The sequence below is a fragment of the Meles meles genome, chromosome 2 (genome assembly GCF_922984935.1).
Source record: "Meles meles chromosome 2, mMelMel3.1 paternal haplotype, whole genome shotgun sequence".
NCBI classification, from domain to species: domain Eukaryota; kingdom Metazoa; phylum Chordata; class Mammalia; order Carnivora; family Mustelidae; genus Meles; species Meles meles.
Window position 1 is genome coordinate 71,339,719 of NC_060067.1, and position 15,428 is coordinate 71,355,146.

Here is a 15,428-nt window from a genome sequence, read left to right on the forward strand (position 1 = left end):
GAAATGAAACGATAATGTTTTTCACTCGCTAGGGCCAATTGAACCAATTGATGATCATAAATTAACATAAATTTGGAGTGTTTAGATAAGAAGCGTTTAGGTGAGTCCGACACTTTAGAGTCCTCTGCAGATGAGCAATAAACTGTTTGTCCATCTGTGTTGCAGATCTGTCGCAAACTAAATGGTATTCGTTTCACCTGTTGCAAAAGTGCCAAGGACAGGACGTCCATGTCGGTGACCCTTGAACAGTGCTCCATCTTGAGAGACGAGCACCAGCTGCACAAGGACTTCTTTATCCGAGCCCTGGATTGTATGAGAAGGTAGCCCGCATGTCTTCAACTTTCTTTTAAAGACATTTTAAAGTTTGGGGTCTTTTGTTTTCCAAATACATATTTTACTGGCAGACTAAATATTTAGTGACTTCCCCGTATTTCCATGGCTCATAGCTCATGGTGTGAAGGATAAAATAATGTTAAGTATTCCCCCTACTCATTTTAGGCAATAAAAGAAACGTGGCTGGATTTTGATAATAGCTTATTAACTCATTTAGATCCAAGTTTTAAAGGGCTCTGGTCCTTTCATGTATAACGTTGAAGAATAATTTCTTTATATATTAGTAATTATGAAAATACACAAAATAAAACTCAGCCGTTATCCAAAGAAAATGTCTCCTAACCACAACTAACAGGTGATCTTCCCAACGTCTTATAAGGTCTCCGGGTCGGTCACCTCCTTCCTAAAATTATTTTCACATCACCCATCATAAAGATTTGATGACAAGGATACTTTAGAATAGAGAATTAATGTTGTTACTCTGCCGACATTTAGAACGCTATGCCTGAAGTCATGTCTCTTGATTCATTTCCACAGTAATTAAATCTAAAGTCTAAGCCATAATGGGAAGGAAAAAGTGTCTCATTCACAGTGTCTGTCAGCAAGGACACACGTTAATTAAAAAGTTAAACGAAATTGTCCTCTTTGCTGCAAAGACTGGCTCAGAAGCACACCAGATAGCATGGGACAGGCTCTCTATTTCCAGAAGGGAATGTCCTGTGATGCTGTGGAGAGAACTGCTTCTTATCTGGCCTATCATTAACAGCCCTCCCCTTTTTTAATGGCTGCAGTTTTTCAGTGGGGACTGGACGCTTGCCTGCACTTGCCCTGTGCCTGCACGCTTTCCCCACTACATGAGAGATTTCTGGAGCTTTCTCTGTTTCCCCATTTCATGTCTCTCGGCATTTTCATTGTTCGTGGAGTTCTATCATGATTTTTTGATAAATGTACAAGGATGTCTTAGAGACCTGACATGAACATCTCAGCCATATAAAGTGCATTTGGTTGATATAAAAAAGTTATTTTAAAAATAACCTCTCAGCACTAATGGGATGAATTCAGAATCTGAAGCTGAAATCTTCTAATGTGCAGAAGGAGAATACAAATGTCACTATGGTTGGAACAAATGTACTAGGTGGGGAAAGCAGGTACACATGATATTATAGGTCAGATACACACCAGAGGACTACAGTGATTCAACAAACATGAATTATCTAGAAGATGTAATTGTGGTTTGTTTAAGGCGGAAATAAAAGAAGACCCTTAAATTAGAAAGATGAATCTTTCAAATTTGGTAAATAAAAGGCATATTTATCATATACATGTTCAAATATAAAACCAGATAGTGTGATATTGCATAAAAGTTCTATAGAATCGACATTATCTATGTAACATACTTGATCACAACCTAAGATTTATAGGGTTCATGTTTGGATTGTTAAACAAGGTAGGGTCTAAAAATTTTAATCCAATCACACTGAAGATCCTAACTTCCATACCACCACTTTTCTGGGGAGTGAAAATATGTATTTATATGTGTGTGTGTGTGTGTGTGTGTGTGTGTGTGTGTGTATACATATATATATTTTAGAAATTTCAAATCTGTTGAATTTATCATTTGGTTTTTGTGAATGCACGAGAGCTGTATGAGGCTGTGAGGGCTTGTGTGTGTGTGTGTGTGTGTGTGTGTGTGTATGTGTGTGCTTGCGTGTGTGTGCACATATGTGCACGTGTTTAAAGGAAATAAGATTTGTCCTTTCCTTTAATAACTGCCATAATTTCCTTCTTTGGATATGCTGTATTTCAGTACAAACCCCTTGTTTTATGAGTTCTGGCAACATGCAGTAAACGAGAGTGTGGGGTTTGGGAGCTAGACGACCTGAGCTTTCATGCAGCCTAAATGCCACTTACTAGTCATGAGCAAGGTTTTTTTTAAGTCTTTACCCAATTTTTTTTTTTTTTGAGAGAGAGAGAGAGAGAATGGGGGTGGGGGAGGAATGGGGATTAGGTAGCGAGAGGGAGAAGCAGGGTCCCTGTGAAGCCAGAAGCCGGAAACAGAGCTGGAGCCCAGGACCCCGGGATCATGACTTGAGCCAAAGGCAGATGCTTAACCCACTGAGGCACCAGGTGCCCCAGCCATGAGCAAGTTAATGCCTCTTAGTGCATTAGGCAAGTTAGTCAACCTCTTGATGCCTCAGTTTCTTCATCTGTAAAACAGATGTAATAATAATAGAAACTCTTCTTAGGAGTGTCTTGAGGATTAAATGCAAAGTGATTACACAGTCATTACTGTATAATATTTGTTAGTAAATAAAAAATAAATATCAATATTCATGATGTTAACATTCTGATCTTCCAGGTACAGTAAAATCTAGTCAGCTATGATCCCAATAATCTTTGTGAATATACTGTGACAAGTATTGACTCAAATACTATATATGAAAATGAAGTCTACCGCCAGTTCTTATACATAAGGTTTCAAATGCAATGCTTTATGTGCTCAAGAAAATAGTTCTTTATCTTCCACCTTGAAGTGCGCATGTGTTTACAAATGTTATGCTAATTACAGATGGATTGTATTAATTAAAATAAGCCTGGATTGGTTTCTTGTAAGTATTTTATGTGAATTTAAGTATGACCTTGGAATTTGAGTCATAGAGTTGGGGTCAAAGAATCACTCTAGAAATCTCGTCAGATCTGCTTTACTTTATCAGCAACGAAGCTAAGCTATAGAATGTTTTGGCAAAGACTATTCAGACAGAATATTATTAGTGTTCAGACAGAACAGTATTGAAAGTATTAGAGCCAGCACTGGAACATAGATGTCCTTGTTATATTTTAATATTATTTTCTTGGTACCAGATGAAACAAAATACCATCACTTAAAATTATTTGGTAATGTATCTGACCCTTTTAAATCTGTTACTTCAATATGGTTGGCCCTTGAGCAACACAAGTTTGAAATGCATGGGTCTACTTATTTGTGGCCTTTTTTTTTTTTTTAAAGATTTTATTTATTTGACAGAGAGAGATCATAAGTAGGCAGAGAGGCAGGCAGAGAGAGTGAGAGGGAAGCAGGCCCCCCGCCGAGCAGAGAGCCCGATGTGGGACTCGATCCCAGGACCCTGAGATCATGACCTGAGCCGAAGGCAGCGGCTTAAACCACTGAGCCACCCAGGCGCCCCTGTGGCCTTTTTTTTAAAAATAAACACAGTACATTACTGTAAATGCACTTTATTTCTTATGATTCTCCTTATAACCTTTTTTTCCTAGCTTACTTTATTGTATATGTATTATATGTATATAATACATATGTGTACATATAAGTACATATATGTGTTATATGTATATAATACATAAAACACACAAAATATACGTTGATTAACCATTTATACTATCAGTAAATCTTTCTGTCAATAGTAGACTATTACTAGTTAGGTTTGGGGGACTCAGATATTATACATGAATTTTCCACTTTGCCGGCAATCTGTGCTCCTAACCCCTGTGTTGTTCAAAGGTCAAGTGTATTATATAAATCTTATAAATCATCAAAAACCATGTCCTTTTAGAAATTTGAAACTGTGTATAAGACTAGAGAAATCTGCCCAAATCCTGAGACCTTGAAGAGCAGACTCTAGTTCTAGAATATGAACTGTCTTTCCACTTTATCTATTATGTCTACCATTGTACTGGGGCATTGAGTACAGTGTCCAGAGTAAAACAAATAAAACAAGGGTTGAATAAATGAAGAACAGTCCAAATAGGATGTCATTCTGCTGCTTTCTGTTTTTCACAACCATGTAACAATTTTGTCTTTTTTATTTTTTTAAATTATGTTTTCAGTTACATTCGAGATAGTAATTTGGTTCTTGCTTTCACGTCTAAGCCTTATTTCCGGGGGTTGCCCTAGGGTCTCTAGAGTTCAGTGGTCAATGATAAGCCAGAGGTTGCACTCCAACAACTCAATCCAGTAAAGCCTCCAACCCCTTTTTCGATGAGCATTGTGGATTGTGAACATATTCAGAATTTAGGAGTTTTCAAACCTGCTCTGCCTTTTATTTCTACCAGCCCTGTTAGGTCCTCCTAGTTGGCCGGGGTCTGTGAAAGTTTATCATAACTCTCTGTAGAGCTCCGTGGAGCTCTCGTATTCAGGATCTCTAGGTAAATGAACAGCTAGTTGTCTGGGAGTGGCCAGGGGAGGGGGTCGGGGGGTGGGGGGACTGCTATCTCAGGCTAGCCTGGAGGTTGACTGTCAGCATCCGTTTGCTGGGAAGAGCACTCTGTCTCAGATAATGGTGGGAGTGGCATTTCCTGCTGTCCGCATTCAGGGCAGTCCTGCACACCACCACCCCACCTTAGCAGAACTTGAGCTGGGCGAGGGCAGGAAGAGCACACACTTCCCCTTCCTCTTACCCATTGTGGGCAGTTTTCCAAGAAGCAACAGTTCTCAGCTTTTTTGCTTGATTTCTGTTGATTACCAGATCCTGAAATGGTGGGGTTTGACCGTGTTTTCCATTCTCATAGGTTTTGGGGAGAAAGGATTTGTAGAACTCTCGGTCTGCCTTCTAGGAAATCCCACCCACAGACACGGGCTTTAAAATGTGCCTCAGACTGTTTCTGGGGCTTTTTAAAACTATCTTTTATTGTTTATAGTTGGCAAGATCTGAGATGGATCCAGGGATCTAAATTTTTTAAGAACTTTACTAATATTCTGGGACACAACCTTAGATTTTAAAAAAATCAGTGTTTTACGGGGCTTCGATTTTTATGCTTTTGGAAATCTTGATTTTTCACTTTATTTAACATCAGTTGCTGTTTATTTTACCTCTGACTTATTCTAACCATCTTTCAGGCTATTTGCTCTGTATTTTTTTAAAGTTCACCAAGGTTGCAATATCATTGCTGGTTTTGGGGGTTTTTTTGTTTTGTTTTGTTTTTTGGTTTTACTCTTTCCTTATCTGTATTAAATTTTTTTTATTGTATTGTGCTTCTCTAAGTTTCAGGTTATTTATGGATAAATGAAACGTAATAGATAAAGAGAAATAAATAAAGCTTCATTTGGCTGCTTAGTCAGAAATTCCCTTGACAGAATAAGCTCCATGAGAGCAGGTATTTTGGTTCTCCTTTGTCCATTGCAATCTTTCCAGTACCTAGAACGTGCCTAGTGGTAGTAGGTTCTTTTTTTTTTTTTTGATAGTAGGTTCTTGATAAGTATTCAGTGAATGAGTAGATGAATGAATGAATAATGTAGGTTTCTAGAATGTTCAGGTCACCTATATTAGGAAGTTTTGTGCGTACATAGGCATTTAGAATTAAACATGAAATTATTACTCAGTTATGGCATATTTATCAGCAAAATTCCAGAAGATGAAATTGAAGGTTTGGGAGAGGTTATCATACCAATTCAAAACATACAGGCCACAAAAAACCTACCTTAACTCTCCTTCTGAATCCACCCTTTGTACTATATTCAAACATGTCATTCTCTTTTCCTACAGAGCCCTTATTACCCACAGGCCCACACTCCTGATTCTTGTGGCTCTAGTTACAGTTTGCTTGACTGAAGTAGCCCAAGGGCCTCTTCAGATGAGCCAACTTGGCAGAGTAACTAGGAAGATCTGGCCCTGTGAGGAACTCTTAGTACTTGTCTGTACTGCAAGACAAAACAATGATTCTCAATCCTCCTTAGAAACACTGGGGGGCTTGGGGGCTGAATGGCAGGAGTCCCGCCCCAAATCGGCTTTAGGTTAGAGACCAGGTGGAGGACCACTTGACTGAGACCTCATTTAAGCCTGTTACCCTTCAGTGTTTATTTTACTTTATTTGGCTTTGTGGTAAGACTATAAACCTGGTATATCTATCCTTTCCTTGAGTTTTGAAGTGTACATGTATTGACAAATTTTCCCTTGAATCCTCTATAATGGAAATTTACAAAATGGTGGCAGCATAATTGGCAGATTTTTTTAAAAGAGAGGGATAGTGCAGTATTAGCTCTCAGTTTTTGGTTATGGAATCTCCACTGATGCTAAGAACCATTTTGTCCCAGTGCATTTATGGGAAGCAATTTTAGCAAGGACTTTTAAGCTTATATTTCATTAATAGACAATTAGGAATGGATTTTAAAATACAAATTTGACTGGATTATATAATGTCATGCTTTATCAAAAATGATTGTGTTGGGAAATTTAATAGCCACTAAAAAGTAAATGAAAATGACAATGCCCGTGCAGTCTTAGTTCCCTTAACAGGAACACGGGGATTATGTGTGTCAACAATGTAACAATGTGACACCATATTGCTCAGTTGTCTGTAACTTTTATTTTCCTTATGCTACATTACTCTGCAATCTGTCATTCTATAATAGCTCCTTAAAATTAGGATAGTTGATATGCCATTAGTAAGATTAATCAGGGTTCATTTCAGCATATAACCATTTGTTACCCTTTAGATACGAGGCTTTCATCACTCCATTTTAGTAAATATTGACTTCATAAGAGAAAGACCAAAAGGCCCATCAGATTTATTGAGTTTTATCTTGTTGAATGGCACATTCTCAACATGTTGCACCTGAAATTTATTTTGCTTTTATTGCCTAACTGATGAAATGTTCTGCTTTATAAATAAGTGACCTTTAACCAACTGATGTCAGTAAAGATTTTTTCTCATGGCTTACTTCTTTGTGGGCTTTACTTTTGAGTCCTGTAGTTCATTCGTGTTAAAATAGAAAACATTACTTCTTTCCTTGGTCTTGTTTTCACTTCATCTTGTTTTCCTTTACTTTTTTTGGATTGTACAACCCGGAGAAACATTGCCATTATTTATATTCTCTGCTATTTCAAAAATTGAAGTGAATAATAAGCATTGTAGGCAGAGGTAAATGAAGCGTTCAGTGATGCCCTGACTACCCGAAAAGGCTGGTTTATGCAGACCAGCATAAGAGGGAACAGTTTTTCCATTAGCACCAAGTGTTCTCTCTTCCCTGGAGAACTTCAATAGTGTACTTGCGGCATCTCTTCCATCCATATCTATGACGAATAACAGCAACAAGCCCAGGTGGAGTCACCTTCCTCGTAGGGTTGCTAACAGTTATGTGAACACTGACCCCATTAAGATGTTTTGGCTTCAGTTTACCATAAGGTAAAAGATAGTGGTAAAGAATACACTTTTTAAAAAATCAGGTATCTTTTAACAAGATATCCGCAGATGAACCACCAAGGGGTGAACTTGTTGGAGAAATCAAAGAACGACCTACAGAAAAACTTTCAACTTCCTGAATAAAACGTATGTGCTGATTTTAGGATATCTTCTTTATACACTTATTGTGTGTCATATTATTTTGATTCTAAGTCATGATTTGGAGGCCTCGTTCTCTTTCCTAATTTGTTTTGTGTAGAATATTTGTTTTCTACTAGTAGTGGCATGAGACCCTGTGCTTGTCATCTGAGCACCTACCAGCTTTGCACATACCTTCCCAAATAAGTCACTTCTTTCAATTCTTGAAATTATCACCTCAGGGCCTAGAAATATAAGTGTATGGAATATATATATATATATATATATATATATATATATACACACACACACACATATATATATATACATACACACACACATACATGTGTGTGTGTGTGTGTGGTGTGTAGTTTAATGGAAACAAATATAAATGAATTTAATTGAAGTAGATTTAACTTCTGCCACAAATATGAGTTTTTTAAGTCAGGAAGATATGGGGTTGAGTCCTGATTTTTACACTCATTGTCCATACATCTTTGGACAAATTAATCTCCCGGGCTCAGTTTCCTCATCTGTAACATGGGGGTAATGATGTCTCTGTTCTGTGGTGGTTGTGTTAAGTGAGATTGCTAACTGAAAGTCTCTGTGCCCAGTGGCATCAGGCAGTCTGCTTGCTCCCCATGCTCGCCCCATCTCCACCTGCCCGGCCTATTTTTCTTGGCCTGTGTTTCTCCTCCGTGCCTTCTCTGACACTCCTGAAATTGAGAAGTATCCCTGGTCTTCAAGATCTCAGGGAAAAAGTCCCAAGAGTAATACTTGGTTTCTAAATGGCTTAAATTCTCTCTCCGTGCCTATGGGCTAGATGGTTTGTAAATCTCGCGAGACGCCTGCCAGTGGTAACAAGAATCTAGGTGCGTCCAAGCCTGGACAAGAGGGTTAGAGATCATATGCCGTCCTGGACAGCTGTGCCTTAGCATTCAGGGAGTAGAACATGCACATGTCCAACCTCAAACACCCACAGACTTCCCTAGTGAGTTAGGATATCCAGTACATAACAAGCCAAGAACTCCACCTCAGGAGATGGCCAAATATATCAGGAACAGGAGTATGTCATCATCCTATTCAGAGCCAAAAATAAACATTTATTGATATCTTCTACAGCAGAGTGCCATGTTAAACAAAGGTCAAAATACATTTGTAATAAGAATAGGAACTAGTAATCAATGAATTCTTGCTATGCATAAAGAATTATATAAAACATTCTATACGAGGAACCCCTGTTAATGCCCACAAGGATAGTTATGAGACAAGAGAGGCCACATGCCTAAAACTTCTATTACCAGAGTGGATCAGAAGGGGAAAGGAATCACTGTGGGCAGGGCTGCTCCTGGGGGAGGTAGGATTTGAGCTGTATCTTGAGGATGAATATGATTTAGGGAAGCAGCAAGGAGGAGTTAGGAGTTCTGGACTAGAAATATCTAAGTGGGTGAACTAAGGGTCCTATTTGTGAATTCATTACATTTGTTGAGTGTTTGTATTTATGTAGACCAACAACTCATTGTCTTCGGCAGGTATCATGTTTGCTTATTTTTTTTTTTAAGATCTACATTCATACATAGTTCTAGTCCTCTTCTTTAGTGTAGTATTCCCTCATATGACTAGACCACAATTTGTCTATTCCCCTATTGAATTTTAGGTTGTCTCTGATATTTTGCTATTACAAACAACACTGAAGTAGCCATACTCATATGAGTATATCCATGAATACAAGTATTAGAATGTCTCCAGTATAACAAACATAAAAGTGAAATGGTTGGGAAGGTATTTATATTTTCATTTCTACTAGATGTTACCAGATTGTTCTTCAAAATAGCTATACTATTTATATCCCTCAACCCATGCACCTGTGTTCCCATTTTCCACATGCCCAAATGTGTGCACTATACAGGTTTTTACCAGTCTGGTGGATGAAAAGTGATATCTAGGCTTAATTTATATTTTCCTGATGATAAGTGATATTGAACCACTTTCTAAACATTGATTGGCCATCTGTGTTTCCACTTCTAGCATCTCATCTTTATTATTATATGTTTCATATAGTGGAGGTTTGCATATAATTCTAGTTAAGTAAGGGTTCTAGCATATCTACTGATTTATTGTATTTAAGTCAAGTTGTAGATAAGAGAGCTTCAGGAATGATAGTTTTTAAAAATATTTTTCATTTGTTTTGTTTGTTTGTTTTTTCCAAAAAAATAAAAGCACAGTGGAGTAGGCCAGAAGGATCTCTTCCATTTGGACAGAGAAATGGAGTGTTTTGACAGGAGCCTGTGATATGATATGAGAAATTTTAGTGCTCCAATTTAGACAAGGGATGGAGACTTGCAGCTGAGACGTGTGTACACACAACACACAGACACACACACATATACACAGAGGCAAAAAGGGAGGTGACCGATGCTATTGCACTTGAAAAATGAGGTGTGGCAGAGACTAGTCCTATAAAGGGCTTGCTTTCTTTAAGAAGCCAGAGATGCAGGTGGTCCAGGCCTGAATGATATGTGGAAACCACATCATTCCGACCGGCCAAAATCTAGAAAGTCTGTTTCTGCTCCTGGGAAAGTTGAGATGCAAGAATAGAGGAAGTGAGTGGGCGTCACCACAGGCTGCTCAACCCACACACCCCCTTCCAAGAGAGAAACAACTCGGGATTAAACACCTGGATATGAAACAAATATCACAGTTCTATCTCAGACCTTGCTTGCTTTTAAAGTTGGCAAATTTCTTAGGGCATTTTGTGCCTGTATACTAATGCTTCCCAGATCTCAGTCAATCATTAAACCACCTAATAAGTTTTTTCCACAAGTGTCACTTGAATAATCATTACCTTCAACCTTGTCCTAAGCAATGATATTCATGAGTTCATGGACTTGAGGTGCCTGTTATGTTTGTCCTAACACCCATGAGAATAAATCCAAAACTGCTAAAATCAACGTCTCGTCAGTGTACTGTATAAAAATATGTGCCTTCATCAGCGTGTTTAGTCTACTTGAGTAAACACTGTCATAGAAAGGTTTCAACCCTCCTTCTGACCTAAATTTTTCTTGTAATGCTCCAGTCTTTAGCCCAGGAGAACAAACTGAAGGTCTCCATTGGCCACTCTCTAATAAAAAACTAAAACTGGGAGTCAATAGGTTTATGGAATAGCAGTCAAAATGTTGCAAACTTTTCTCCTGATCAGAAGATCACAGATGACAGAGAAGTTCAAATGTCTGGCGTAGTGGATTTATGCCCAAGGATAATTGCCTCAAGTCCTATGAGCAAAAATGTATCATGTGGAATTACACCTCATTCTCTCCCACTCATTGAGCCTATCAGGATTCAGATGAGTGTGAATGACATCATTACAGGGATCAAGAGGGTAATTTATAAAGCATGTCATTTGGAAAATTGGTAGTTTATTATAGTAGAAGAAAAGCACATGTGGTATTTCTCATGTATCATAGCATTGTTTTGGCAGACACGTTGCTCTGAATTCTTTAAAATCTAAGAATTAAGCCAGCTTGGTGAAGAGTGGTGAGTGTAGTTCAGCAGTTAAGAGGAAGGACTTTGGGGATAGATGGCCTGGTTCTCCACTTCTTGGCAGTGAGAAGGAAATGCTAGGAACTTTGGGGTTATGCGTAAAGTGAAATAGTGTAGATGAAGAAATTGGTAACAGGAATATCAGGTAAGTGCTTGATAAAGTTTAGCTATTACAGTGTTGATTTCCCCAGCATCTTCATCTCATAGGGCTCTTGTGAGGATTACATTAAATGATCGTCCAAGCACATAACAGAGTACATGGTAACATAGTTACATAGTAAAGATCAGTAAAAAGTAACTGCGGCTTCGGCTGTGGCATTGTCAGAGGAACTACGCTTATTGCTACCACCTTCTTTGTCCTAATGGCATCTCATCAACCTGTTTGTACTAAACTGCGCATTGGTGTGATTTCTCGAACCATACTGAGGAAAGCAAAAGAAACAGCCTTTGCAGCAACAGCAGCCCCCAAGAACTTGTCCAGATTCTCAGGCCTCACCCAGTCCTATTTAATCAGAAACCATAAGAGGGGGGCCCAGCAATCAGCGCCTCAACACACTCTCCAGGTGAGTGTGGTGCATACTTAGGTTTCATAAGCTCTGGTCTAGTGTAAGGATAGTAAGCATTTTTAACAGTTTTGCTGAGATAAAATTCACATACACTTATCATTACCATACCATAAAATTCATCCACTTAATAGTGAAGGAGAGTGAGAGGTATAGAATCAGTTACTGATGGGGATAAAAGATACAGCATAGGGAATCTAGTCCATGATATGATAATGGTGTGATATGGTGACAGAAGGTAGCCATGCACTGGTGAGCACAGTGTAACATAGAGAGGTGTCAAACCACTACATTGCACCCCTGAAACTTAGGTCAATTAAAAAAAAAAAAGAATGCCTCGTAAAATATACGGGGTATATTTATACCAAAAACTTACTTCTTGTTTATCTGAAGTTTAAAAAGAAAAAATTCACCCATTTCAAATGTACAATTCATTAGATTTTAGTATATTCACAAAGTAGAACAACAATCGTCACAGTCTAATTTTAATCTTTTTTTAAAAGATTTTACTTATTTATTTGAGAGAGAGTCTGAGAGAGAGAGAGCATGAGAAGGGGAGGGTCAGAGGGAGAAGCAGATTCCCTGCCGAGCAGGGAGCCCAATGAGGGACTCAGCCTCAGACTCCAGGATCATGACCTGAGCAGAAGGCAGTCGCTTATCCACCTGAGCCACCCAGGCGCCCACAATCTTACTTTAGAAAATGTTCATCAACTATTCTGGACATTTCACATGAATAGAGCCATAGAATATGTGATCTTTCATGAATGACTTCTTTTTACTCAGCGTACTGTTTTCAAAGTTCATCTGTGTTGCAGGCATTTTTCATTACCGTGTAAAGTTCCCTCTCTGTGAGTAAATAGTCTTTGCATTCATTTCTACAGCATTAACGTTAGGCTTGTTTATGATTCTCCAGAACAACTCGAGTATGTGTGTGCATTTGTGTATGGGAGTGGGGTAGCGAGATATGGTTGTGTGTGCATGTGAGTTTTAATTTCATGGTTTCCCTTTTGCAGAGACTCCTAAAAAGCTCACAGACAATTCTGTGATCCATCTACTAGAAATAGATAGCATTCTTTAATGGGCCTTAAAAAAAAATATATAGTGGCTTCATTCCTAATTTATTTTTATGATATAACCCTTGCATTTATTGTTTCTTTTCCACTTTCATTCTTGATATCTTACTGAATTTTATGTATCCACTTAAACTGCCTTCAATTCTTTTTAAAACAAGGCAGGATTTAAATACTAAGAATAAAACCACATAAAGCGTCCCCTCTATCCTAAGCTAAAGACTTACTACATATACACTTAGCACTTGTCAAATCAAGTTGAATAACACTGATTTATAGTTTTTTTCAAACTGCAAAAAGGAAAATTCAGTCTCTTACATCTGAATTTATGTGTTTTCAAAGTGAAAGCTGTCCTCTCAACTATTTGAGAAAATAATAACGTTATATTTTTATACGCTTCAGAGCTTGCAAATCACCCTGACTGCTCTTTTGCCCTGGAAAATAGGAATAAAATAGATATCATCCTTTGTTCAGTTTCTGTTCCATAATTTAATTTTATAACAAGAATTCAGAGATGGAATGTTTATAACACAGACAGTTTGATTTTGTGATAAAGATTTTTTTTCTCTTGGAAAGACTGGAACAGAAGCGAGAAAAAGGCATATTAGAGCTGTCAAGAGATATCATTTTTGCCAGAAAAGAAGAGGCAAATGCCTTCCTCTTCGTGAGAACAAACTGATTTTATAGCAGCTGCTCTTAAAATAGATACATGTATTGAAAACTCCACCATCTCTAGTCGCAAAGAAAGAAAGACCATTTTTTCCAATAAGAAAACAAAACCTCACGTGCCTGTATGTGAGGTACATATGATTAAATATTACATGGTCATAATGTCAGAGGAACGGAGGCAGCTGTGTGGTGCCTCCATGGGTCCAGCTTGACTACGTGAGAAAATGCATGGTTGCCATTTTCTGGAAAGCCCAAACTCTGGCAAACGTTTGCTGAGTTTAATCTTTTTCCCCCCGGTTGGTTTGACTTCATATATACAATTTTATTGTGCACGTTAATAAGTTAAAAGTTCCTAGGGAATTGTGTGGTTCCTGAACAGACAGGAGAGACTGTACATAACTGAAAATTAATTCTAAGTAATGGTGCTTTACTTGGGGAGTAAACAAATCTATTTTTAGCAAATAATATGGTTTGATATTCATCTCGTCAATTATAATCTCCCCCCAAATGCAATGCTTAAAGTTCTTTTATAAATTTAAACTTCAGGGTGGCTCAGTGGGTTAAAGGCTCTGCCTTCAGCTCAAATCATGATCCCAGGGTCCTGGGATCGAGCCCACATTGCATTGGGCTTTCTGCTCAGCAGGGAGCCTGCTTCCTCCTCTCTCTCTGCCTGCCTCTCTGCCTACTTGTGATCTCTGTCTGTCAAATAAATAAATAAAATCTAAAAAAAAAAAAAATTTAAACTTCATATTACTGAGGTTATGATTTCAGACTATAAAGGAAAGCAGAAATTGTTTTCCATGTCTATTTCTGCCAAGTAAAAAAAGTTACTTCCTTTGCAGTGTGGCTGATACAGTTTTAGCATAAATGTGTGGATGTTTATTTTGCCATCTTTGCCCACACCCCTTGAAGAACAAAAGAAGGATGTACTCTCTTGGTGTGGCTGCGGGGAATGAGAAGAAAATGAAAAAATATTAAGTATTTTTAAAAACCTTCAGAATTGGGGATGACAGCACATAGATGTTAATTAAAAAAAATCAATTTATGTGTACTTTAAACGTTTTTTAACTTTAATTTGAAAGTTAGCAGCTGCCTCTTGAATATCTTTCTCTCGAGCCAAACGTCAAAATAGTATTAGTACATGCTGCCTGCACATTGCTAAACTCTGCTAATTTCCTCCTGGAGTTTGGTTTGTAATGGAAGCAAAATGTTGGTTTAATTCGATCACATCGAGGAAAAAGAAAACTGAAAGAATATTGAAAGAATCTGAAACCATGTGTTTGGAGGGTAGGCGGGAAAAAGAAGTTTTCTCATTTATATGGAGTTTGGTGAGGTAAAGGCCTGCATCACCTTTCATTTCTATGAAGTTCTTCCTGTTTCTCATGGCCAGGCCCCGTTGGCCAGGGTGGGTGGGGAGGGTCTTCCAGGCAGACAGGGCTCTCTCCCCCTTACAGAGGCAAGCCTTCTGCTTCTGCACAACATCTAGACTGATATTTTCCCCAGCGGCTAAAAGAGAGACTTGCCACAAGGAACATGGTGTGTACTCCCCCTACGTGTTTATTTCTCCTTGAAGGAAAATGCTAGGTGATCTGATCTTTTTGCCATGTTTCTGCAAATAAATAAATAAATAATGAGCAACTGTTCAAGGGGTGGTGTTGTTCATGTGTAGAGAAACTTCTTGCACCATTACCAACACGTGGCCTTCTATTGCCATTGATGCCAAGATAGCTAAAGGCAAAATACAGTGTTTTGACAGAAGATAAATATTTTATTGAAAAATCTGAACAAGTGTGGTTAACAACGATTTTTTCCATTTCTGTCAGAGTCGAGGTCTATAAATATGCTTTTCCTGTTCAATCACTTTTGGAAGAGAAACTGGATATCTTCGGCCCCAACACCTCACCATGTTCTATGTTAATGAATGTATGCCTCGTAAAGTAACTATTTTTTAACCTAGATACTGTTCTTAAGTTGATAGTAA

The 15,428-nt window shown here is 38.2% G+C and overlaps 1 protein-coding gene across 4 annotated transcripts in view; it reads left to right on the forward strand.

Annotated features, from left to right (window-relative positions):
• INPP4B (inositol polyphosphate-4-phosphatase type II B) overlaps positions 1-15,428 on the forward strand; it is a 563,252-nt gene that overhangs the window by 510,003 nt on the left and 37,821 nt on the right. For all 4 annotated transcript variants that reach the window (XM_045992576.1, XM_045992594.1, XM_045992567.1 and 1 more), the window contains exon 25: positions 166-320. In XM_045992576.1, the coding sequence (XP_045848532.1) occupies positions 166-320 (155 nt within the window). The remainder of the gene's footprint in view (positions 1-165; positions 321-15,428) is intronic.